Source organism: Bubalus kerabau, chromosome 3, assembly GCF_029407905.1.
Source record: "Bubalus kerabau isolate K-KA32 ecotype Philippines breed swamp buffalo chromosome 3, PCC_UOA_SB_1v2, whole genome shotgun sequence".
NCBI classification, from domain to species: Eukaryota; Metazoa; Chordata; class Mammalia; order Artiodactyla; family Bovidae; genus Bubalus; species Bubalus kerabau.
Window position 1 is genome coordinate 180305982 of NC_073626.1, and position 27041 is coordinate 180333022.

Below are 27041 nucleotides of genomic sequence, written 5' to 3' on the forward strand. Positions count from 1 at the left end.
GGCTGCTTTGTCCTTGCCCGAAAAGGCCATCTCCTCATCATTTTCAATTACTTCCTCCTCTTCTTCCTCCTCTAGTTTGGGACCTAGAAGGTCTTCCTCCTCCTCCCCCTCCACAGGGGCTGGACTAGACGCTTTGCTGAATCTCCCAGGGTCCAATAGTGTTCTCTGTCCTGGGTCACCCACCTCATACTCCTTTAAAATGCCAAAGATCTCAATCAGGCAACGTCGGAAATATTCCACAAGGAGTTCGAGCAACCCTGGGAGCTAAAAGAGAAAGAACAGGAACTAAATTAAGGGAGATAAGTGGCTAAGAAGAGAATCCTTGACTTGAGAGGCCTGCCAAAGTCTTCTATTTAACCTCCCCTCTTCCCTTCCAGATCACACATCTGTATCACTGGGAGAGTCAGGGTTCTTCTTTCCCAAAGGCTGTTCACAAAGCAAGTCATTAAATTCTCCTCTGCCTAGCACAAAGTTCTTCCTTCAGCCCAATCTTCACAGAAGCCTGCGTCTGCAGATGGACATGCTGACCAGCAACTCTGTACCTCACCTACCAGGGCCACCCACCTCTCCACCTCACCTTTCTCAACCAACTTCTGCTTTTCTTCACCAGGCCCAGTTTCCTACCTATTGGGTCACTGCCATTGTCCCTCTAGGAGGACACTCTACATTCCAGTGCAAGTGGAGCCCAAGGCTAGGCATGCTGGGATGATGCCTTCCAATACAAGGCAGGCTGGACAGATGTTCGTCTACTCTTCCCCAACCTCCCCAACTTCCCAGGAGGCTGGACCTCTATGCATCACGTAACACGGTAAATGGGATGAGGCTTATGCTCTCTAAACACTGCTCCAAGCTGGTACAACTTTCCAGCTTAGATCCTGTGCAGGCTATTTCCTACCCCTAGCAGAAAACATTAATCCAGTCAGATTAATCTCTGGCTGAAGAGTATAACTAAAAGGAAAAAATAGGGCTTTAGACTTAAAAAAGGATCCATGTTTGAATTCTGGCTTTTCCAGGAACTATCTGTGTGACTGAAAATTCTGAGCTGCAGCTTTCCTATCTTTCCACTGAAAATGAGGCAAATTCCTAAATTTCATAGTGTTGTTCTGAGGTTTAAACGGAATATGTCAAGTGCCTGGCTTATGGAAATTGCTCAATCAATATTTGTTCCTTTCTTTCTCATGGGAAGCAGGCTTTGGATTCAGAAAGACTGCTAACAGCTGTGTGAACCTGGGCAAAAATAAGACTCTCAGCCTATTTACTCATCTCTAAGCGGCCACATCTGCTCAGATGCTACAGTGAGGACGACACAAAAGAAAACACGAAGGACCTAGCACGAAGTGAGGGCACAGTAAATGGAACTATTAATAGCATTGCCCCGCTAGTCAATTCCTTGACAGATGAGCTGGGAGGTACTGAGGATGATCAAAGACAGAGTAGGGTGGTGCAGAAGAACCTCTTCCTAGCTGAGAAAACTCCCAGCTACATGTCTCTGCAGAGAAGGTTTGGAATTTGGAAAGCCATCTCTGTGTTAACCTCCCCCACTGCCCCACAATGTACACTTCTTCACACTTTCCATTCTACATCTTAGGAAAAATGGTTGTCAATAAAGACTTCATCTATTCAGCATGGGTGAAGAAAGAAAGGGAAAATAAAGAAACTGCTCTGCTCACGGACAGAGACCACAGGTTCATGGATAGAGACCCCGGGTTCTTTTCGGTCTAGAAAATATGGTGTCCTCATTGGCATCAGCAGAATCTGCCCTTCTTACCAATACCAAGTTTCTCCCAAATTCCCTTTAAAGTCAGTCCTGATCGACTAACACAAATTATCAGGCCTATAACAAGGGGCAAAGTATTGGCATAGAAGGTATCAAGACAACAAGTGAAATAAAGGAGACCATGTTGGCCAGGGAGGGTGTAATTCCCTGGTCACTTAGCACCATCTACTTTAAGAAGATCCCAGGCCCTCCCGGTGTTCCCTCAGCACCTGGACTCACCTGACTGAGGTTGAAAGTCATGATGCTGTTGTCATCGTACAGCAGGATGTTAATGGTGTCTAATGCCCACGTGCTCTCTGCCAGCAGCCCAGACTTGAGGGACATCATTACCCGCCATGCCTCCGGGGTTCCTGAAATAAACCTCCACGTCGTCCATCCACCACGCCCAGGTTGGCAGGAGGCCCCCCACCCCAGAGCTGGCTCATTAGTCAGGCTACTCTGAGGAGAACACATAGTGAGAGGCACTTCCCATCTGCCCCTCATGGCTTCTAGGCTCGCTTAGGACATCACTGCGTGGCAATTCCTTTAGTAAAGCCTGACATTGGCTGATTTCTTCCTTACTCAAAGTTCTTTGGCTCTATTTTAGTCAACACTGGACCAGATTTTAACTCATCCAGAACATCAGGATGGAGAGAGAACACTGAACCAGATGTAAAGAGGCAGATTAAGCAACCCAATCAAGGAGGTCTCCTTACCAATGTCTTTCATTGTAAGCCGCCTCCTCTGCTTCAACACAGGCTGTGTGGCTTCAACAGAGCCAGGTGGGAAGGTGATGTCCCGCCGAATCATAGGGGGCTGCACGGGAGCAGGTGCTATGTGCGAGGCGGGTACTGGGGGCCCTGCCTTCTGCATCTTCATCCCAGAGTGCAGGAATGGAGACTTGCTCGGAGAGGTGCGGTTCTCCATTGGCCGGGGCAGGGGAGCGGGGCTGGATACCTGAGGAATGTGATTCTGCATGCTTGGTGGGGGCTGGTAGTTGGCTGGAGGGGGCCTTGTCATGGGGGGCACGGGGGCAGAAGGACCATAGGGGGGCTGGCGTGTGCCATGGGAAGGCCAGGGGCCTTCATGGTTGGCCCTCTGATCCGTGTGCAGCATTTCGTCTGTTCGGTTCACGCCATGATAGGCGGGGCCTTGCGGGGCCGAGCCCGTGCTCTGCCTGTTGGCGTAGTTGTAGGTCATGTCATTGCGCCCCTGCCACATGGTGCCTTGCTGGGCAACCTCAGCCGATGCCTGCATGGGGCCGCCCATCATCTGTGGTGGCATGTTCTGCTGGGCATTGGAGCCAGGGGGTGCTGAGACACGGTCCCGGCCAAACTGGAATGGAAACTGGTTCTGGGGGCCGCCTGCTGGTCGGCGCTCAGTAGCAGCAGCGGCAGTGGCAGGATAGGCGTTGCCGTACTGGTTGTACACGTCCTGCTGAGGGGGAGGCTGAGCAGCTTGCTGCTGGTTGGCAGGTGGGGGCTGGGCGGGGGGCAGCTGCTGCTGCTGGGGCTGCCCCTGCCCCGCGCTGTACGGCACGCTGTACATCTCCCCTTCGTGCCGCTTGGCAGGAGGGCCGTAGGTGCCATCCATCGGCCGCTTGTAATTCTAAGACGGGGACAGAAGCAGAGAGAAAGTTAACACTCTGCATTCAGGGACGCAAGACCACAGCTGCCAAGATGCGACACCAGACACGTGCTGGGCTTACTTCTGCCCCTCTAGGAGAGGGGACACAGACTCCACGGGAACAAAGGAGTCACCTTTACGAGTTATCTTTTGAAGCTCCTTCTGAAAACAAGAATCATTCTCTATTCCCTCTGGCTCTCCCTTGCTCTAAGCAGAAAAATGTAGAAAGGTTCAAAAATCAAAATACAGAATACCCTAACCCTCATGGAGCACTGGAGATGGGCCTGGACCCCAAACAGGGAAGAAGAGACTGAAGGCTTGGCTCTTCACACAAAATTGGCTGTCGGGGTGGGAGAAGAACGCCAAGGAATCTAAAGGGACTTCTCAATTCAGCCTGCTGACAAGGCTCTTGGGGGGAACCTGTAGGTCAGCCCATCCACTGCCCTCCTCACCTGCTGCTGCTGCTGATACATTGTGGTCTGCTGGCTGGGGAAGGGGCTGCCGGAAGGGGTGCCTTGAGCGGAGAACTGATTGCCATAGGAATCATGTCTGCGGGCAGGAGAGAAGTGGACGATCAGGGTGGGAGTGGGGAAGCCTGAGTCACAGCAGCGCGGCGACCAGGCTTTACTCACCGTTGCTGCTGCTGCTGCTGCTGCTGCGGCGGGTAACGGCTGGGAGAATACATCCCCGAGTCTGGGTTGGAAGGCATGAGATTCGGCTGTGGGGCCCCAGTGCCCATGTTTCCCTCAGGTCCTATGCCAGGCTCCGTCCTAAACAAAATCGGAAGAGCAGGTTGAGTCCGTGATAGCTGTGGGGTGTTGGGGTGGGACGGGGTGGGGGTAGGGGGACATGCTTACCTCACTCTGTCATAAGGACCTCCATAGGGATAGTGCTGTCGCGGTCCCATTGCCACATTTCCCAGCCCAGGGCCGGCAGCTCGGCTGTAGGGGTCCCCCATCCCGCCATTGGGGCCCTGACCTGAGGACATGAAGGGATCGCTCCCCGGAGCTGAGAGCAAAAGGGAAGGCAGTGAGTAAACTGGTGGGTCAGCGGGCCGAGCAACCTCTGCCTCGCCTGCCCCAAAGACCCAGACCCTCTTCAGAGCTCAGGTTTGTTCCAACTGTTTTCCTGACCGGTTTGAAACCGAGATCTAGAAAGGCCCCAACTAGCAAAGAACACGTACTTGTAAAGGATGATGCGTGAGCCCAGGGAGAAGACGACAAGAAAGGAGGATGAAGGGGATGGCGTGACGAGCAACAAGAACCTTAAGCCACTCCAACGCCCCCATACCCTGGCCCTGCCCTCAACAACAGAAGGCCAACAGTAGTCAGTCACCTTTCCTCATGCTGCCGTAAGGATCCTTATTTGGCTCATAGGACATGCGCCCCATCATGTCGGAGGTATTCATACTGGGCTGGTACCCAGGGTTTGGAGTCATGGAATTCCGCTTCTGGAATGTGGGGTCACTTCCATCAGGAAAGGCATCCTGGATCCCAACTGAATTGCTCCTACTCAAGAGTGAAGGGAGCCAATTAGACCCTAAATAAAGCAATTCCTCCAATAACGCAAGGCACATGGGAGTCACTGGTTGGACAGAGCAGGGACACACCCTGGGTTACACAGCCTGACCCTGCTCCTGGCCTTACCTCATGCCTGGCAAGGGGGGGATCTGGCTGTGCGGCGTGGATGCTGGAGTCGGTGGCTTCAGGTCTCCTCCTTCTGCCATGGAGCTGCTGGTTGACTGAGGTGTCTGTGGCCCCTGCATCGACCCTGATCCCGCTGCAGACAGTGATACAGGATGAGCAGGAAAACTCTCACAGAAACACACAAATGCCCTAGGATCTCTTTGAAGAGGAACACTAAAAAGGCTAGAACTAGGGTTCTTTAAAACCTAAATCACCATTCTCAGCAGATCTGCAAGGCCAGTAATAAAGAAGGGAATTTGAGGGCTCCATCGCTTCTCGCTGCTGTTCACGTTTGGAGACCATTAGCATGCTGGTGATGATGTGAGTCTCTGTCAAGATTCCCAACTCTTTTTCTTTACTTCCCCAAGGACCCTGTCTAACCTATCATACCTTCTAATGCTGGTACACAAGATCCCAGTAAGAGGCCCTGGAAGGCTGGGTGGCGAGGTCCCCTCTTACCCCAAACCTGCAGAGCACTGTAGGAACCTAGGAACTCCTATTCTCAAGCATCTAACCCAATGTCACCAGCAGTTCGAATGTTCCCTGAAGCTGATGAGCACAGTACCGGTAATTAACGCTTCCATTAGTTACCATTCTCAGCAGCAGATACCCCGCGGCTTTGGCCTCCCCAGCTGATGAGTCATCTCAGGCACTGCTTACACCCTCGGAGGTCAACCCCAGGGCACATGTGTTCACACCCACCTTCTAGGAGCCCTAGCCTTCCTCCCTCGACATGCCTGTCCAGGCCCCATCCTCCTCTCAGAAAGGAGGAAGGGCAGAGGCACTGCCGGCGGAGCACTCCATTCATATTCCCGCCCCACGCCCTCCTTCCCATTCACTGCCATCTCAGCTCCCTGGGGAATTCAGGGCTCTAGTCTGAGCAGCATTCTTAAGGCGCTGACATCAGTGGGCCAAGGCTCCCAGATGGCCTGCCTCACTGCTATTTGTCAGATTTCCCGACTTGTTCAGTGTCCCTCCCACTCACTAGTTTACAAACATTTGGCAAGGCGCCAGGTGCACAATGAAAATTTAAACTTAAGGGTTGCTGCAAACTACCTCCCAAGGGAGTCGCCACCGCCCGCTCTTCAGTCTGCCAACCTGTTATGCTCAGTGGTAGGACAGGACAGAGCACACATCCCTGGTGGCGGCCACTGGTGAATGAGGAGCCTAGGCCCTGGACTGCTACCCCTACAGGGTGAGCCTTGGTGAGGCTGCCCACCCCATCCTTACCAGGCGAGGGAGGCTGGATCTTGGGCTGGGACTTCTTGGAATCAGCAGCTGCAAAGATGTCTGGGGGAGGGTCTTCTCCCCGTTCGATCTTGCACTCAAAGGCATAGAGACACTGGATGTACTGCTTTTTCAAGGAGCTGGCAGCACTGCTTGAGGTGCCGACATTGAGGTTGGTCGCAAGTTCCCGCCACTTCTTGTTCTTGTTGACCTGTACAACCAACCAGAAGAGTCGGGGTGCATCTTCCATCTGGCCTTCCTGCCCACATACCCCGAACCCCATCAGGCAACCGACCAGGTACTCATCTTGTGAAACCACAACTCTCAGTTAACCACAGAAGTTATCCTTGCTTGGTGGATAGTACACAGCCAACATTAAATCCATGGCTTCCCTCTACCCTCAGCAGGGTTTTATCCACAGATCACTGCAACTGTCAGCGCTTATTCAAAATAGGGCGAACTTTACATCACTATTAGTCAGAGAGATCAGAATTCAGAAGGTATGTGCTTTGCGTTACACAAGTGTACTGTTGAAAAACGATGTGCAAAGCACCACCATCAGATCCAAATCATATTTTACATGCACTGATAAAAACTAACATTTTATAAAATGGAGATGTGTGGCAATATCAACAACCACCCTGCCTGACTTACTTTGTCAAACTGGGGGTTTTCATATCTGATTTTTTTTTTCTTCTCAGTGTGGGGCTTCTTACAAATTTGACATTCTGTGTCCCTACTCCCGCATCTCAGTGACGTATGACTGCAAGCCCCTCGCCCTCAGCAGTCACTGTCCTGACTGTCCAGGAGATGCTTCAGGCCCCATGACTTCATTTTTACCTTCCCAGGGACCAGTCTAGAGCTCTGCTTCCTTTCCTCAGCTTCAGAATACACTGTCTCCCATCCCTACAATTAGTCTGTCTGCTTTAGCCAGGCAGGATTCCTTCTTCACGTAATTGTTTTTTGACTGCGCTGCACAACATGCAGGATCTTAGTTCCCCGACCAGGGCATGATCCCGTGTCCCCTGCAGTGGCAGCGTCTAACCACTGGACCACCAGGGAATTCCCCTTGAGGTATTCTTATGTTTATTCGTCCACCACGTGATAAGCCTGTCTCTCAAGGGCTACAAACAACAACTTTCCAGTCCCAATCCACAGGGAATTCAAAATGTTTTGACACCTGCTGATCTGGTACCTGTGACACCAGAGACAAGAGTGATAAGGAAGCAAAGAAAGGAACAGTTTAGATGGAGGGGAAATGACCAGGAACACTTCCTAGAGCAGGCAATGTCTGAGCTGAGACTTGGAAGGCTGGAGGTGGCATTGGTAGGGTATATTCCAGACCCTTTCCCATCTTCATGCCATCAGGGCCAGTCAACTGGAACAGCTCCTCACTTGACCCAGACCCTGTTAATCCTTCAGAGAGCTCAGGACTCATCTTTTGCCTTCTTGGAGCCTTCACAAACTAACTCATAACAGCACTCTATCTTCTCTGAACTGTCTTTAGAGTTCAATCACATCACAGCATCTAAAAGGCTGGCAACCTTTTGGAAACTGGAAGACAGACCCCTGGGCTTTGGGATTCCCCCTATACCTCATTTTAGGTCCAGTGAATCCAGAAGCCCAGGCAATTAAAAAGTATGCCAAACCTAACCCAATGCCCCTTTTCTCTACAGGTAGGAGTGCCCTGACTATGAGAACTCAACACCAGGGAGAATGGCAGCAGTGAACCCAGGGTCACCTCAGAAGCCTGCTGGGGCTCTGCTTCCCACGCTGGTTATGTGGCAATGTGCACGTGTCTTGTTTTATTTTGTTTTCCTTTTGTGAGGGAGGGGAATAAAGCCTGAGGGAGAAGGAATTCATAACTGACTGTTGGTTGGCTTCATTCCAATCATTTTCTCTTCTGCTGGTGACAGCTGTTTTCCTCTTCTGATTTAGAAGATCTGGAGTCCACCCCTTCCCACTATGCATCCCCTGAGCTCAGCTGCACATTCAGATCCAATAGCAAGCTCCTGGTATGATGACTACAGAACATACATAGGAAGAAAGTTTGCAAGGCACGATGGACTGTCTGCCAGGGTTGCCTCACCTGTTTGACTCCTGGGCTGAGTATAAAATAAAGATTTAAGCTATCAGGGCAGGCGCAAGGCTCAGGGTGGTGTTCAGTTTGGGTTTCCAGTGGAGATTAATCCATTCATTTAAGTCTCCCATACAGAGTAACTAAACACAATTTCCCACCTACTTCTTCCTTCATAAACTATTTCTACTTAATAGCTCCTGAAGTCCCATCTCCACTGGGAAGCTTTCTAGAATGAAAGGATCAGCAACTATTCTGGCTTCCCTTGTACCATCCTGTAGACCAATTTATGTGGCAGAAATCTTGCTCCAAGTTTTGTTTGATTATCCCTAGCTTTCAACAGTCTAGCAGGATACACACTGTCCCTACATTACAAATAAGAAAAACGAAGGCTCAGAGTGGTTACACCTCTTGATTAAGGTCACTTAGGTTGTAAGTGGCTAAGAAAGAATTCAAAACCAGACCCCTCTCTGAATCTTGCCCTTGTCTCATACTCCAAACTGCCTGCCATGGAATCAGAATGCTCATAGACTTGCCCTGTTTTACAACTCAGGGGGACTCTGGGCACATGTAAATTAATGCTAATACTTCACGCTACCCATGGAGATCTCAACCTCCTCCCGTGGCCTTGTCTTCTGGAAGGCCTGGGCTCCCTGGCCTGTCAATATGTGACTCAGAGAGCAGGGGAGGGTGATGTGCCTGTGGGAGGCATGGCACCAGTGAGGCCACTGAGTACCTACAGAAAGGCTTGTTGAAACCACAGGGGGAGCCAAGTGCCAGGCACTCACCTGAGTCAATCCACCAATTTCCTTCACAGACACATAGAGGCGGTACAGGTCCAGAGGTTTCCTACCCACAGCAGGCAGATTTGTCATGCCCATGGCCTTCTCCTCCGTGAAGGCCAGATAACGGTCCACCCACATCTTCCTCTCAGGCTCACCACCCAGCTCATACAACTTGGTGATCTTCTCATTGGTTGTAGTAGAAGAACTGGATTTCTGGAAGGGGCAGGTCAAGATTCATAGGAACTGGTCAGATTCAAAGCCTATGCTAGGGGTCTCAGAAGCCCCTTGATTAGGGCAGTAGTAAAGCTTCTCATTCTGGGGTGGTCACTAACATCTGCCCTGCCTTCACAAAAACCAAAAGGGAGCTAGACCTTCCTGTAAAGAAAGCAAGCTAACCCTGCCTATACATTAGGTATTGAGTGCTGTGCCAGAGGCCTTTATGCAATAGGTATTACAAATTATCCTTCTCTTAAAAGGTAAGGCAGCAGGCATCAAGGAGGCCATGCCTAAGATCTCCTAGTGTTTCAGTAGCAGGACTGAGAGTCAAACCCTTGTCCACCTGACATCAATGTCACTAATACACCCACACCACTACCCAGAAGCCTGGACACGCTTTTACAGACGTTTCAGAGAAATCAAGAAACTCAAAAATATGACCTTGAGACGATAGACTAAAATGAAAAGGAACTTTTCCTCCTCTCAAGAAAGGAAGAGTTCTGCTTGAATGGCTTTGGATGACTATCCAAGACATGAGGATGACTAAAAGGGTCTGGAAGCCAGAGGTGAACGTCCACAAGAGGTGGCAGCTATGATTGTTATTTCCCCTACTTTATAAGGCAGGGAAAATGAGGTATGACGAAGGGCAGAAATATTTTAAATGACTCAGATACTGAGCAGGTCCCCAGAATGCCACACAGCCCAACAGAGAGCAGACCCAGGACCAACCTGAGAGAGGTCAAGGACCCAAAGCCCACCTGCCTCTTCTCCCCCTTTATGGAACATAGGGCACCAACCATTCCTGCTGTTCTGAGTCCAGGAAGGTCCAGGAAGACAACAACCAGTCACCCATGACATACGTCATCTATCAGTGCATAAGGACAGGGGTCACAGTTTCAGAGAGTACAGTGTAGAGAATTCTACTCTGCCAGTCTGGCATTTCCTCCATATCAGACAGACATGAGAACACTATGTTATTTACATTAGGACCCCTTGGGCTAACTCAAACCTAATTCAATGAACGATTATCCTGGGACTCTTCATGGTTAAGAAGAGGTAATAGCACCCTTTGCCAAGATTATCTAGTCGGTGTCATATAAAAGGCTGGAGTCTAATCACCCTTTCTTCTTTTTCCTTCCTATCACTGAAAGGATGGGACAGAAAGTTGAGGAGTCAAGATATAAGCCATTACCTTGGATTTAGATTCCGTCTTGGGTGTCCCATCTGCCTTGTTGTTCATTTTGGAGGCTGGAGTTAACTTGACATCCCCAAGACCCATCATCTCTGGACTGGCTGCCATTCCTACAAAAGAAGAGAAAAGTCCGATGGGTTTATGACATAAAGACCGTTCTGGAAGAAATCCCTGGGGTAAGCAATGCCTATGACTTACCTGCTGAATTGTTGGCCATGGTTCCACCCATGGGATATGGGGGTCCCTGAGGGTTGATCATGCCAGCCATACTATTAATCCCCTGTCCATAGGGAGGTCCAGTTCCCATTATGCCCCCTTGATTCATATTGGGGTAGCCGGGTGGTCTAAGGAAGAAGATACAGAGTGTGAGAGACAAGAGTTAGAGACACTAAGCTTTCAAATTAGTGATAAACAGGGCTGTGTGAGCCAAGATCATCTAGTTAGGCTTACAAGGGAAAGTCTTATGGGTCCCACAAACTACAACCATGCACACAGATATTCTTATTTTCTACCACCCACAAACGTTCTAAGAGGGTTTAAGCTCCCAAAAGGAAATAAATCATCGCTCAGTTTTAAAGGATGCACTCCTTGAAGAATGGAGTCTTACTGTGTCTCTTAAATACTACTTCCCTTTAAGGCATCTCCAAAGTCAAGCTGTGTTTCCATTTAGGGGCCCTCACTATGGCAAAAGGCCTAGATTAAATGCTCAGTTTTACTACTCTGTCATGTCACCCCAACCAAACTCACAGGATAGCACCTGGAGGGTCTGTGTATTTTTAACTACACCTCAAAAAAAAAAAAAAAAAAAATCTTAGTTTTATTTATTTTTTGGCCACACTGCACAGCTTGTGGGATCGCAGTTCCCTGACCAGGTATTAAACTTTAGCCATGGCAGTGAAAGCCAGAATCCCAACCACTAGGCCGCCAGGGAACACCCTTTGTATTCTTCCTTGATGGGCCTACTGCAAAGTTTGTGTTTCTATCATCCTAAAGTACTACCAAATCCACCTCTCTTCATTCAGTTACCCTATTCTACCTTTGTTCACCAGCATCCCAGTTAAGAGTCACTGTAAGAACTGTCAGCATCAACAATGGGGTACACAGACAGTCTTCAGAAACAGGAGAAGCCTAGTCACTGAAGCCAGTGGCCAAGGAAGAGATGAATGTTGAAGTCATAAACCAAATCACACAAGCCTTCTGCACTTTCGCACCAGAGTCAAATACAAAGGACCACACAGAAGAGTAAGAGAGATGGCAAACCACAACCTCACCATCCTCCATTTCCCACACCACAGACCCAAATCATGTGCATTGTTAAAAATATTTTTGGAAACCAAGAAGCTGGATTGGCAGAAGAAATAAACTCTGAAAACCTGTTTTACTAATCAAAGTGACGTATACTTTATAAATTTCTTTACATATGATGTCTGATACCAATCTGAGATGCTTACAAGTCAGCACTTCTGCTGTCTTTTTCACTGTAAAGAAACCTGGTTTTCTAAAGAGCTCTCAATAAAATGCCTATTTACCAAGATAATATGGTTTAGGTCCAGAAGTATCTCAACGACCTAAACGACTCTGCAATTAGATGAAATGCTCGCTTCCCAACTAGATGAAATGCTCTTCTTGCACTGCTCCCGTCCCCCTTCACTTCCCAGGCCTTACCTGTTTTGGATCGAGTTGGCAGCAACATGCATGGCGACAGCAGTTTCTTGAGTTTTCCGGTTCATGCCCCCGGGAGGGGGACACATCCCTGACCCAACCTGAGGTGGCATATTGGCCATGTTAGGGCCATAAGGCCGGTTGCCCATGGAGGCGTGACTCATCCTCCCGGGAGGGAGTGTGCCATAAGGTGGGATGCCAGGCTGCCCATGCATCTGACCTCCAGCACCCATAGGGTTCATGCTTCCAGCCATGCCTGCACTGGGGTAGTTAGCATTGGGCAAGGCATTATAGTTTGGCTGCCTGGGGTAGCCTCCTGGGAGGGGAAGGAGAGAAGATACAGAGACTTGGTTAGTGACTCACTGGCAACTCATTTAATAATGCTCAACTCTAAAACTCTAAAGACATAAACAATGGGAATCATTCAATATTTGGTCTGGAAAGAGACCAATTTCATGGTCTCTTTAAAAAAACAACAAAACCTCATAGTCCATTAAAAAAAAAAAAGTTTAAGGAGGGTGTGGCAGGAATGTATAAAGCCAGGCCTCAGTTGCCCCTAATCTTAAAGACAGCACAGCACAGGGCAAGGCTGGCTGGCAGGCAAGGCTGGCTATGCTGCTAAGCCAGGTCCTTCACCTCCCAGATTCTTCCCTTTCTACACACTCATCTTCCATGCTCTAAGAAATTCAGCTTGAGATCCATCTAGAGCTGATTTTGAGCAAAGATCTATTCTATTGGGACTAATTTACTAAAAAAATAAAAATTAATAACCAATAATTACCACTTACTAAGTGTCTATGCTCTGTCTTGGGCTAAATTACCTTATCCTCATTTTACAGATGAAACAGAGGCTCAGAGAGATTCAAGGACTTTCCCATGATGGCAGTCCTGCTCTACTTTAAGACCTGGCCTGGGTGGATTTAAGGCAAACATAGTTCTACTCTTATAACCCAGATAGCAGCCTATCAAACAAGGAACTCTTTTCTAGTCTCACCCCCATGTACTCCTACCTGGGTAGTATACTCACCCTGTGGGCCGTACTGACTCCCCTGGGGACCATAGCTCCCCATGGAGTTCTGCTGGTAGGAGCCCATGCCTGTGTGCATCTGTCCTCCAGAAGGCTGACGTGGAGATAAGGCTGACCCGGGCTGGGGGGAACTGTACTGGGGCATCTGGGGGTTCCTCTGCATGTAACCTATTTGTGGGTAGTGTCCACATAGTTATTATCTCAGTACCATGGGAACAAATACTCTCCCTTATCCTAGGACTTCACCATCTACATTTTCTTTAGCAAATACTTACATGAAGTCTCTTATTTGTTGTATAATTATGTGCTCTTTTAGGCATCCTCAAAAGTGACATAGTCATTAACCCAGGGCATACCAACTGTTTCTACTAAATGGAGGTTTGAGGAAAAAAAAAAAAAGCAATGACCCCTGCCCCAAATCCCTGATAAACGCTGTAGGATTTACAGGGTAAAGATTTGATGGTGAGTATTTAGTATTTGCTGACCAAATTAGGCACAATGGAGGGGTAATCCACCAAAACACATGACCAATAAAAAATGGCTGTGGGGAGATGTAATTCTGGAGCCACCAAGATGGCCAAGCCCATCCTAACTTCACAACCTGCTGCTGAGATTGTCCTAAGCTTCATGGTCATATAGTTCTCCAAAAGCTGTTGCAGAGATAATGAACCAAAGGTCTGCCTCTGCCCTCCACCCCTCTCCCTTGAAGCACAGGCTCTCACCTCGATCTTGGGCAATGCTTGATTGGTTCATAGAAGGATGCATGATGCTGTCCGACTGGCCACTGGGTGGCCGAGGTGGCATCTGGTTGCCTGCTCCGGAGAGAGAAAGAAGTAAGCCAGTCATGGCTACACCTGGAAAACCTAGTTAGCAGGTTAAGTTCAAAGTGGAAATGGCTTCTGGGAAGGCCAAGAACCTCCCAGGATCACATACACTGGAGGATCCAGCAAAGGGGCTCCCATCTCCTTTCTTCAAATGCTGAAGGGAATCTCTCAGCCAGTGGAAGGCCAGGACTCCCTAATATCATGCGGGGGAGGGGGTGGGGGTGAGCGGGGGGTCACAGCAGTCCTCTTTCCCTTTCCCCAGAGGTCAGCACTTGATAGTACCTGGCACTGCAGCAGGCGAGAGTGGTCCTGAGCGAGACTGAGCAACACTGGCAGGAGAGCCAACCGGGGATGGGGAGGGGCCTCGGATGCCAGGCAGGTGAGGGGAGGTATGGGGAGAGAAGGGAGACTGAGCTGGATTACTCTGCTCCCCCTGGCTGCTGGAAATCCCTGATGTGCTCACTCCAGGGCTCAGAGCTCCTTCTGTCCCCATGGGGAGATCATCTATTGAACCAGACAGATCCTGGAACATATACACAAGGATATGGGTTAGCAATTTTGAGGTAGAAAGATTCTTTGTTCAACAATCCTACTTCATGATTAACATTTTCCTTAAACAGTCCAAAGTAAATACACGGCACACATTTATGTACTCATGATACTAGAGCTTACAGTATACAGCAAACACTCTATTAAGGGCTAGATACAGAATACTTTAGACTCTGCAGCCCATACAGTCTGTGTCACAACTGTTCAACTCAGGCCATCAGAGTACAAAAGTAGTCACAGACAATTCGTAAACAAATGGATGTGATTGTGCCCTAACAAAATATTATTTATAAAAACAAGTAGCTAGCCCACAAGCTATTGTTTGCTGACCCCTGGTCTATCTACCAGAAGCAGATTGAGTACTTTCATCTTCTTTCCCAGCCCCAACTTCTACAGTCAAAAGAGAGCAGCTCTTTCAGTGAGCCTTTAGTTCTCTTCCAACGGGGAAACTTACAACACTGCCAGCATGGCACCAGGAGCTATAAGAAAATGTTAACAAGTTTGGGCAACATTCACAGATCCCCTCTGCATCAGATTATTATAACCTACATTTACCAAGAACTCACTCCAAGTTGCCATACTTTAAAACATAAGGGGTAGGAGGTAAGAAAGGGATATATTACACAGACAATTCCTTAACTGCCAAGAAGGCCTGGGACTACATTCCTAACACCTGGCCAATAACAGGGATGAACAAATGTTTGCCAACTGAACAAACCAAGTTTTTTTTTTTTTAGTTTTATGTTTCAATGAGAACATTTGGGGGTTGTGCTTAGGGATTGTGTCTTGAATTAAACTGTAAAGAGTTCACTTTTCACTCTTAAAAAAAAGTTCATGCTACGTCAGTAAACCTCAAGGTTAGCAATTAGGACCTCAATATGAAAAAATACTCTGAAAAAGAAAAAAAAGAGGGACTTCCCCAGCAGTTCAGTGGTTAAGATTCCACACTTCCACAGAAGGGGGCATGGGTTTGATCTCTGGTCAGAGAACCAAGATCCTGCATGCCATGTGGCCCAGCCAAAAAAGAAAGAAAAAAAAAAGGAAGATATTCACCACAGAAGATGCATCCCCACCCCACCCCAGCCCCAATTTCACTCTCTGGCAACACCACAGGCTCAACATCATACATTAACTTCAAGCTGGGAACTAACTACACCTTGAAGAAAGGATGAAAGCTTTGGGAACAGGCTCAGGTCTGGGAAAACCCTAAGACTCAAATGGTTAAGAAAAAACTTCTCTTAAATTTAAGAGACACATCTGAAGAGGAAAAAAATCCAAAATGGCCTGATTTGAGTCTATTTCTATTCCCACAACAAGCTCACCTTGGAAAGTTGAGTTGGAGGAGATTCTGACCCTAGAGTCAGACAATAACACTGGAGATCAAGAGTACCTCTTATGCTCTCCCCAAGTGTCCAGGTTAGCTGGACCTTTTGCAAACCAGTTGGTTACTTTACTAGGTTGGGAGTATTTCTGCTGAGTTTTGTGGGAACAAAGCTTGCCTTGAAGGCAAGGTAGGCAGGTAGGTGTACATTTGTCTGTGTTCAGCTCTCAGAGTTAGCTGAGATTTCAGAAAATGCTAGCTTTTCTATAAAAAGCAGACCCAGTACACCATAGCATGCTTTAAAAATGCAATTAGAATTAGTCCCAGCATGGACGAGAACTCAAGAAGCCCTCCTCTAGGTAACACCAAAGGGCCTCTTTCTTTTCAAAGGACTAAAGCACCTGGAGTTCTAAAGAGCCTTGGGTTCATCCCAACAGAGGATTCCTTCCACGTTGAGGGCTAAGCTGTCCCAGGACACCTGGCTTCTGAACCAAGAAGGGTAAACCCAAAGTGGCAGCAAGATGACAAGAGGAGCCAACTGTGTCGGCCAGAAAAGGCCTCGAAAGCCACTTGTTAAGCCCTGGTCTATAACAGAAACCACAGCCCAATGCTCTGTTTTAGGGACCATGAGCTTCCCTCACATTCCTTCCTACTGTCTCCATTCTTTACCAAACCACCAGCTTCTAGTAATAAGAGCTACTTGCTTAGAGGAAAAAGAAATCAACATATTTTGGAACAGAACAAGAATCAACGGTCCAGCCATAAGACAAGAACTCTTCCAGTGGCCTTGAAAAATTATTTTAAACATTTCTGTCTTTAATTAAACAAGTAAAACATGAACAGTTTCATGGTAAAAATAGCTCAGATAGTACAAGTAAACTCAAAGTCCCCCTCTGTTCTCTTTTGCCTGCTTTCAATAGAAGCACCCTATTCCATTTGGTATATATCCTTGGAGACTTTCTGAGGAACTGAGGAGGGGGAAAAAATAAAGGATGTTCAACAACACTAATTATCAGGGAAAAGGAATTCAAACCATAACAAGCCTCATGTCTATTAGGATGGCTACTGACAAAAATAAAGAAACCCATTTTGGCAAGGATGTGGAAAAAAGGGAACCCTTAGGCACTGTTGGTGGGAATATAAACTGGTACAGCCACTACGGAAAACAGTGTGAAGGTTCCTCAAAAAAAAAAAAAAAAAAAAAAAAAAGAACTACCAAGTGATCCAGCTATTTCACTTCTGGATATTTATCCTAAGTAAACCAAAGCAATCACTTGAAAAGATACACATACTACCATGTTCACTACAACATGGAAAAATTATTTCCAATAGCCAAAGCAGGAAAGCAACCTAACCCCAATGACAGATGAATAAATAAAGAAAATGTGTGTACACACACACAAGAATATTCAGTCATAAAGAAGAATGAAGCCTTGCCATCTGTGACAACATGGATGGACCTGAGGGGCATTATGCTAAGTGAAGTAAGTCAGAGAAAGATAAGTACCATATGATACTACTTACATGTGGAATCTAAAACAAAACAAAGCCAGCTCACATTGGTTGGCTGCCAGAGGGGGAAGGAGAAATGAGAAGGGAGTCAACAGTACAAACTTCCAGTTATAAAATAAATAAGCCAAGGGGGTGTGATGTACAGCACGGTGACTAGAGTTAATAAAACTGTATATCTGACATCTTTCAAAAGTTCTCATCACAAGAAAAAAAATTCTGCAACTATATGTTAGTCACTCAGTGGTGTCCAACTCTTTGCGATCCCATGGACTACAGCTCTTCAGGCTCTTCGGTCCATGGCTTTTCCAGGCAAGAATACAGGAATGAGTAGCCATTCCCTTCTCCAGAGGATCTTCCCAACCCATGGATTGAACCTGGGTCTCCTGCGCTGCAGGCACTCTCTTCACCGTCTGAGCCACCAGGAAGCCCTGTAAACTTTATCAATGACGTTAACTAGACTTGCAGTACTCATTTTGCAAAACATGCATATACTGAATCATTACGTTATACACCTGAAACGAGTATTATGTTGTAAGTCAACTGTATCTCAATAAACAAAAATAAAAGGAAAAAACCCTACCAGCTCACCGACCACTGCTACAAGGTCAGAGTAAAGCCTGCAAATGCTCCTTCAGTTAGAGTGTGTTATAAATCAGGCTCTCCAGAGACACACAGGCGAGTGTCCTAGTGCAGCTGAGGGATCCCAGGGGCCTGGAGGCCTGTGGTGGCAACGTGGCGGCTTCCTTCACAGAGGCACTCTGAGGAGAGCTGTCAGTTTTGGTAAAGTGCCCTGAGGCTCCTCTGGAGAAAAAGTACTAAATAAACCACTTGTCAACAGCAGCCCACGTGGACTGGAATGCCTGGGCAGAGAATAATAGTAGGGAAAAAATCAGCATTAATCTTATCTCTCTCATTTGATTGGTATGAGGCCAGTCCCTCAAAACTACCGTTTTCATCAGATGGCAACTGGTCGGGGGAGGGGTTGATTAAAAAAAGAAATTTTTAAGAATCAGAATGTTCTCCCCTGGTGGCATAGGGATAAGAATCCACCTGCCGATGCAGGGGACACGGGTTCCATCCCTGGTCCAGGAAGATTCCACATGCTGCAGAGCAACTAAGCCCCAGCACCACAGCTACTGAGCCCACACGCTAGAGCCCATGCTCTGCAGCAAGAGAAGTCACTGCAATAAGAAGCCCGCACACCGCAACTAGAGAAAGCCCACGCGTAGTAACAAAGACCCAGTGCAACCAAAATAAATAAATTGAAAAAAAAAAACAAAAAACAAAAAACAACCAAACCTAGAATGTTAGCACAGGAAAGAACTGAGCATTTATATGAATATTAATGATCATTTGAGCATCCATGATGCTTCAGACATTTTATGGAAGCGGAAGTGTTAGTCGCTCAGTCATGTCTGACTCTGACTCTTTGTGACGCCATGGACTGTAGCCCACCAGGCTCCTCTGTCCATGGAATTCTCCAGGCAAGAATACTGGAGTGGGCGGCCATTCCCTTCTCCAGGGTATCTTCCCCATCCAGGGATCAAACTCGGGTCTCTCCTGCATTGCAAGCAGATTCTTTACCACCTGAGCCACGCTATGGAGTTCCTTAATTTTCCACAATTCTCAGATGTAGATACTAGTACCACTAATATGTTAAAAAGGAGTAAGTTGGTTTTCCGGGAGACATGCCCAAGCCACCCACCAAGTAAGTGACAGAAATTAAGACTTTGAACCCAGATCTGCTGAACCCCAAAGCCTGTGTTCTCTCTCCATTATGCTGTGATACCATAAAGACTGAGGAAAAAGCATCACAACCTTGAGTTAGGAGACTAAAGCTCTTGGTACTTATCAGTTGTGACCTCAAGCAAGCTAGCAACAAGCTAGGCTTCAGTTCTAACACTTAAAACGACAAGATGACTGGACAAATCTGAGTCTGTGATGCCCCTGGGGCATTTGCAAGAACCTCTACTGGCACCACATGGTCAGGGCCATATGGAAAATGCAATACCAGCAGCAGTACCCTGGAATAAGAGACACAACAACACGCGGCAGTATAAGATGTAAGACACACCCATCAGCTCCAGCAGCTAATCACAGGAAAAGTTTTTATTGGGAAATGAGAGGGAGAGGTAAAGGCGGAAGACTCTAAAAGAGGGCTCCCCGCTCCATCTACATGGACACTGCTCTAAACTCCATGTCCTTTTATTGCACAGGACACACCTCTGCTTTCTACCCTACAAAAAGCCAGTTTTTCAGGTCTTTTGTTCCACAAAAAGCCGGATGTCTGGTTGTTGAGTCAGACCTCAATGTGCCTAACGAGTTTGACTTTCTACAACACTTAGCACACAAAGTCCAAACAATCCAAGCCCCTGTTCGCTCTTTCTGCTGGGGCCACCATTTAGCATTTCAGGACTCTGGGTCTCAGTTCTCCCAAGTCCACCCAACAGGTGCCGTCCAGGAGGACTGCTGAAAAGAACTACAGCAATGCCCTGTAAGTGGAAAGATCTCTTTTCCCAGCTCTGCTTTCCTCCAAGCACAATCCTGCTGAGAGACAGGAGGTGAGGATCAGCCCACTCAGTGCCCTGCCAGTTCCAAGGAAGCAGCAGGGCCAGGGAGAATTTCCTCACGTGTTTCCAACGTGTTTCATGCATTTTATTGCTCATCTACCATGCAGATCAAAAGCGCTGGAGCAGGTCCAACTATTTCACACAGAATCTCACACTCCAGGCTGGCTACAGCCCCGAAAGCCTTCGTTTCTTCACTTGAAATACTGCCCAATGTTATTTTGGGATATGACCTGATAGAGGAAGCCCATAGGGATTCCATGACGATAAGCGTTCCAGCTGTGATTGGTTGCCCAGCCCCAGCGAGTGCCAGCATGGGTTTGTCAGGCTCTGCTGACAAACAGAACTCAGCAGCTAACACCTTCTCTTCACACCACAACAAAACCATGCCCGAAAATCACACAGGCCATACCTCATCGGGGGTGTGGGGCGGGGGTTTGCTAGTGCTCTCGCAGGAAGAGCTGCGAGTTCTAACATGAATCGGCTGCCTGACTGAGTACATTTTCAAGCAGAAAGATACCAGATCAGGGTTACAGAAGGGGGTTAAACAATCTCCCAACAGAGACTCACAAGGATGACCTCAGTTCATTTTGCTGAGCAGATTAAACATCAATAAGGAAGTTTCATGGCAATGTTCAGTTCAGGGTTTTCTCAGAAATTTGGCTGAATCCTTGAGAAATGGAGCTTTTGTTAACCCCCCAGATGGAGTTCTCATATTCTTCACTTGTGAAGAGCTTTTGCCAAGCTGTGCTGACTACTGGCAGGGAAACCATCCACCCCAGGTAAATACTATACACACACTTGTAGTAAATGTGTGTGTGTGCGAGCATGGGGTGCATGTGACTGTGGTAGGAACTTCACAACTCAGCCATACTCACTTAAATGACAAGTCCCGGATAAAAAAAGTCCAAATGCACAGACTGAAGAGACCAAATCTGCACTAGCACTCTGTCAGCCTAGCCTAACGGGCCCACGGCCACGGAGGGAGGCTGCTCCCAGGCTGGAGAACGGGAGGAAACCCCGAAGAACACAGAAGAGGCTGGGAAACCTAACCTTTGATGAAAGGCAGGTGGTAGGAAAGGAGGCAACAGTTTTGACAAACTTCAAGGAAAAGACAAACTTTAGGAATGACTTAAGACAAATAAGTTTTGGGGAGGCCTGATTTTTCATAAAGCCTTCTTTAAAGCAACATTTGTCAAGGATCAGAGGAAGAAGAGACTACCTCTATCAAACACCTCCCCCACCCCAAATATTCAGTACAATAATTCTCTTTCTTTCCTTCAGTCTTTGCTAAATGGAAAGATGGGTGATCTGACCCACCCAGACTAGAAGGGACTCCAGAGTTACATGACTGCTGCTCTGTTGTTCCAATGAGGGGTCTTCGTCCAAGAGATTAAATGCCAACCCTCCCTAGAGAGCAGTGCTGGCTGAAATGCCAGGAACGAATCAACACACAGAAGAGGCTGCCTCTTACTCCCCAGTCAGGGTTTAAGCAGGCACTAAGGAAGAAACGGGCTTCCCTTGTGGCTCAACGGGTAAAGAATCCGCCTGCAATGCAGGAGACCAGGGTTCGATCCCTGGGTTGGGAAGATCCCCTGGAGAAGGGAGGGGCTACCCACTCCAGTATTCTGGCCTGGAGAATTCCATGGACTGTATAGCCCATGGGGTCACAAAGAGTCGGGCACAACTGAGTGACTTTCACACTTCAAGGAAGAAGAAAGAAAAGACAAGGAGACTGGCACTATCCTACAGTTTGGGACCATCATCCTGCCTGGACTACATTCACTGTGGAGAAGCAGAAACCACTCTGGGAAAGGCTCAGAGAACTCTTATTTCTTACCCCCTACCCCAAGTTTCCAAAAAAAAAAAAAAAAACCCTCACCAAACTCCCTCTTCCCTTTTTCTACAGGTTATTACTCTGTAGACAGTGAATGATTTCTTTCTGGTACCTTCTGACTGCCTGGTGGGGAATGCACAGTAGAGAAAAGGTCAGACTCTTCTTGTCTCCAGAACACTTTTCAGGGCCCACCCACCTCCAAGAAGAGATCCCATACATATACATGTTGAATTTCATAAAGAAAGCTCTGGGAGACCAAATCTCCAAATTCAAAGAATGTTAGAAAGAGGAGTAAAGCAAGATCCTTCATATCTTCCTCTTGAAGGGACTCAGAACTGACATGAATACATGACTCTCAGGTGTTCAACCCAAGGGTACATGGCTGTCTCACACTTCATTCTCACATCATTTTCTGAGGTAGGGATCATGCCCATTTTAGCAAAGAAGCAAGAAGCTCAGAAATTAAATGACTTGCCCAAGGACAGAAAACTGTTCAACAGGAGAACTGGGTTTAAACCCATATTTCTGACTCCAAAGCCTGCACTCTTCCGACCGTAAGGTGGGAGCTTGCCAACAATCAAAGGCTGGGCTCCATGTTCCACACAACATGAGGCAACAGCTTGTCTCCAGACATGCTGGGTGGTTAGCTACATGACTCTCAGAGGCTAACCTCACTCGGCATCACTTAGTTCTTTGCAGAAGGAAAGAGCAAAACTAGACAATTCAGCTCCCCAAGTCTACCATGCCGTGTGTCCTTCTCTTTCCTAGCCACTCTTCCTTACTAAACTTTCTTTCATGGTTATTTCAAGTCAGCCCTTTCACCTGTAACTTTCTTGATTTAAGCCTACTTCTTCTAAACTAAAGGGTATAGTACTTTTCCTCACCTCTGGGTCCTCAGAAGGGTACTTAATGGATGGAGGGGGGAAGAGAATGACTTAGAATCCGGGGAGATAAGCAGAAGTCCCATGAAAGTAGCTATGTGATCTCAGCCTGTGCTCCTGTGCCCTAACCCTACTATCAGGCACAAAAGTGGGGCTCAGAGAGAGAAGTCAACACATTCCTGGCCTCCAGGTGGCCTCATCTTGGATAACTTCAAACCCCCACACTTTTTTCCTCACCCGGCCCTGTGACCACCCTTCCAAACTGCAGGACAATTGGGTCTTGCTGAGCAGCTCCAAACTACAACATGGGAAAGCTCCTTTCCAGGGGCATGAGCCAAGCAAGCTCCAACCCCCTGCCCACAGCCATGCCCAGCAATGGGGCAACAGAACGCGCCTTAGCAGCACCGGGCGGCCCATTTCCCAGCCATCAGCAAGAACTGGGTGGGAAGGGCAGCCGCGTGAAGCCACACCACCAGCGCAGCGACTACACACGAGACTTGTTTTCTGCCTTGGGAACTTCAAAGACAAGAACAGCTTCGTGGGGCAAAGCCTCCACAACCACAGTATAACTTCTCTGATCCCCGCTCCCTCCACAGACAAAGCCGAGTCCCTTCAAGATCCCCCAGAGTCAAAGTTCAGGACTGGTGGCACTATGCTGAATCTGCCCCTCTCCTCACTAGCCCGTGGGGTGAGAGCCTCCAATGTTACTACTAATGCCAGGCCCACAAAAGATAAAATGCTTGATAAATATTACTCAAAACCATCCTCTTTAGATCCAATCTCTATTAGTCTCTCTCTCTTCTTTAACAGTCCTTCCCTCACCCCAACACTGTACCTTCACTCTAGACCTCCACAGTTGAAGGAAGGACTCGGGTGTTGTCATCAAGGGAACTGACTTTCCCGACTAAAACTGAGAAGTGCGATGCTGAAAGGACCTCGGCCACCTGCTGAGAACTCTTGACAGAATTGCACTAAAGGGAGGAACGTCTGGAGAGGAGGCTGTTGGGAGGCGGGTCTCTGTGTCCCTGGAGAAATTTCCATCTAATTACAAAAATACAAGAACCCACTGTCCTAATCCACCTCAGCAGAATCTCTTGAGGTAGGTCTGACCCTTTGAGTGAAGGCTGAGGGCACCGCTGAGGTGAAAAGAGGTGAGAAGAAAGAGTACTGGGCTGCTGGCATTCCTACAGTGGGCACCCCTTCAGACAGCAGCTCGGCCACTGCAGCAGCCATTGATTTTCCAGGGGTTGATACTCTGCTCCCACAGATCTGCTCAGCTGGAGGCTGAATCACATTGAGGCTTCTGCTCATCTCCCTGCACTGGCCCCTCCCCAAACCAGTAAAACAAACACCAAACACAATGCAAGTTGGCGACAGAGAGATGGTGCTCCCCACACACACCCCCACCCCCAGAAAAATCATAAACACCAGTTCAAGGGAACCAAAGCTACATGGGCAACCCACAAGACGCTGCCTGGGCCAACCCACAGACCCCAGAGAGCCTTTTAATCCACTGCCCAACATCCCCACAGAGATCTTTCTAAAGATGCAGACGTTCTACATAAAAAAATCCAGGTTCCCAACTTGTGAAAATAATAGATGCTAGAACTCCCAGAGAGCGCTGATGGATTGAAACCCTGCTTTCTGGTTTGTCACAGACCCCACCAGGTCCGTATGATACCCATGTTACTACCTGAGCAGTCTTCTGACACACACCCCTCCCCCTACCAGGGTTTCTCACTTAGGCCAGGACAGAGAATGTCTTCTCTAGTCAAAAACCACCTCCTGGCCAAAAATGTACAGCGTGTTCTAAGGGTCACTAGCTAAGACTCAAATTTGAAAAAAAAAAGAAACTAGGGCAGAGCTGGGTCTGAGTTAGAGCAGTCAAGACCGGTGCATATTTATGGAAAAGGGCTATTCTAATCCCAGCAGGAAAAGAGCACTGTAAAGCTAAAGAAGGCAAAGAAGTGAAGAACTCCCTACTTTCTCCAAGTCCTGCATTCCATCAGGAAGGCCAACCACACAGACCATGTTCCTTCATGGTCATCAGCTTGGATCCTTGAACTTGAGCAAGCAGACAAGGAAAAGGGGGACAGGAAAATAACACAGAAAACACAGTAGAATTCTGGGTCTGAGAAGTATAAGGGGGAGGGGTACTGCCTTAAGCTTCCACCTCCTTTGGCTGCTCCTCAGAAATACAGCAACCAGAAAACAAGGAGGATGCGATGTGCACCGGCGGGGAAGGTGAGCTTGGCACTGCGCTGAACACAGTGCAGACCGAGGTCTGGGGGGCTGGATGGCCTCCTTGGTTTGATATTTAAAGCTCTAAATGTGTATCTCCAGTGGTCTTCCCTACCATGACCTACAGGTCTAGATAAAATCCGAAAATTTAGAAGGAAGAAGTGGAACAAACAAATCTGAGTGGGAAATGGATAGAATCTTAAACCAGAAAAGACAGCCATCAACCCTGAAGGCCTTTAAAACCAAAAACACCAACTCTATATATAAAGAAAGACACGGTCAAGTCTAAAGGTAGAAGACGAAGCAGGGGGTGGAGGAGCGACGCGCACTCGCAACAGCAGTGCCTCTGCGCACAGGCCCTCTGACTGTTGGAACGCGACTTCTCGCCTACCTTTCCCCCAACCATCAGGAGATCACCTTCTCGCATCTCGGTAAACAACATTCAGTGTTCTTCCCACATCAAAGCTGGCCTTCAGGAAGGGACAGATAAGCTGTCAGCTTACGCCTCCAATGCCCAGTTCCCACCTTCAACAAGGCGAGGCTTCTTAGCCCCCTTGGGAAAAGTCAAATGGGAAGCAAGCTAACAGCGTGGAGGTGAGCTCCACCTCAGGGCAATCAGAGATTATGTCACAATACCAGACAATTCCATGCTGACAGCAGGTGTGGAGGAGGAATAGGTTCTGGCCGCCGAAGTAGATGGAACAAGAGATCAAGCAGTGGCCCCCAAAGGGACAGCCCTAGATCACATACCAGTTTCATCACAGCTTTCAGGTAGAACACCAAGTATCTTAGAAATATGAGAAAAAGACAAGAGATGATTCTGTGCTTGATTTATCAGGTATGTTAACATAGCTCCACACCTATGGGCCCTCCCCTCTGGGCCCAGATTCTCACTCTGCTGCAGGGGGCCCTACTGGTTTCTGTAAAGACAGCATTGCTAGGCGAACTTTGTTCAAAAACCCCAAGATACCCCCTCACCCTCTGCTGCTTCTCACCCTCTTCCTCAGAAAGACGAGACACAGCTTGGCAGTCCCACACCTAGGGGCTAGCTTTTGGATTTTGGTTGGTCTTCTTGAAGGAGGACAATGGCAGAACCAGGGTAGGTACCTCACTGAGGTCGTCTCCCAAACAGCTTTGCAAAAGGTTGTAAAAGCACCAACAGGAGAGAAGGCGAAGAGGAGATAAAGATGGAGGAAAGCCACTATCACCAAGGCAACTGAGTTCATCCATATGCTGACTCAGGAAATTCAAGAAATTCAAGCTTTTGAGGTTTCTTCCTTCCAGAATAAATGCTTCCTACATCTTCCTGGGGAGCAGACCCAAACCCAGAAGCTATAGTATCATTACCTTTGCCTAGAAGTTTCAATCTCAGACCTCTCCATCGCACCTCCTTCCCTTTCTCCAAAGAGAAGAATTTATGGAAGACAAAGTCTGTCTTTTTAATATGGCATTCTTCCTTCACTTAAAGGATCCTTTATAGGAGTTGGTCCTAATAGTAAAAGCAATGGGCTAGAAGTCAGGGAACCCCATGTTCTCAGTTACTGAATGACCATGGGCAACTCCTGTACCCTTTCTGGGCCTTAGGTTCTCGTATATGTAAAGTGTGGGGTGAAAGGGGACAATGGTGTTTGTTTTAGTGTGGTGAATATTCTGTGGAGTAGCTCATGCTGCCTCCACTCTACTCTTTTCCTAACGGCAGAGGTTAAAAAGCTAAAAACTACATTTCCCAGAATCCCCCTGCAGATGCTTTTGGCTACAATTTAGGTTCTGCTAATTAGAATCAGACTCAAGATTAGATCAAAGTATGGCAGTGGCCATACTTCTGTCTCCTTCCCTTGTTTCTACAGGAGCATTTTGGTTTCATCTTCCAGTTAACTGGGCGCTAGTTCTGGTGGCTGCAGCTGCTGCTGCTTGATTCCAGCTTACCAATCCCTGGATAGCAGACGAAGAGCACGCAAGCCGACAGTGGCTCCCAAGCGGAGGTTCCCTTGGTGGGTCAAATCTAGGTCTAGATCCCGATTCCCAGCCTCCCTCAATCCTTCGACCAATCTTCAAG

General features: G+C 47.8%; 1 protein-coding gene across 3 annotated transcripts in view; it reads right to left on the reverse strand.

Annotated features, from left to right (window-relative positions):
• ARID1A (AT-rich interaction domain 1A) overlaps window positions 1-27041 on the reverse strand; it is a 68672-nt gene that overhangs the window by 2830 nt on the left and 38801 nt on the right. For 2 of the 3 annotated variants that reach the window (XM_055574032.1, XM_055574034.1), the window contains exons 5-20: window positions 14360-14600; window positions 13976-14065; window positions 13254-13421; window positions 12230-12542; window positions 10763-10908; window positions 10565-10674; window positions 9160-9369; window positions 6298-6505; window positions 5029-5161; window positions 4718-4893; window positions 4240-4390; window positions 4015-4152; window positions 3835-3931; window positions 2473-3364; window positions 1997-2127; window positions 1-264 (exon numbers count right to left, since the gene is read on the reverse strand). The exon at window positions 1-264 is cut by the window's left edge and continues 2830 nt beyond it. In XM_055574032.1, the coding sequence (XP_055430007.1) occupies window positions 1-264; window positions 1997-2127; window positions 2473-3364; window positions 3835-3931; window positions 4015-4152; window positions 4240-4390; window positions 4718-4893; window positions 5029-5161; window positions 6298-6505; window positions 9160-9369; window positions 10565-10674; window positions 10763-10908; window positions 12230-12542; window positions 13254-13421; window positions 13976-14065; window positions 14360-14600 (3468 nt within the window). The remainder of the gene's footprint in view (window positions 265-1996; window positions 2128-2472; window positions 3365-3834; window positions 3932-4014; window positions 4153-4239; window positions 4391-4717; window positions 4894-5028; window positions 5162-6297; window positions 6506-9159; window positions 9370-10564; window positions 10675-10762; window positions 10909-12229; window positions 12543-13253; window positions 13422-13975; window positions 14066-14359; window positions 14601-27041) is intronic. The other variant, XM_055574033.1, reaches the window with a different exon arrangement.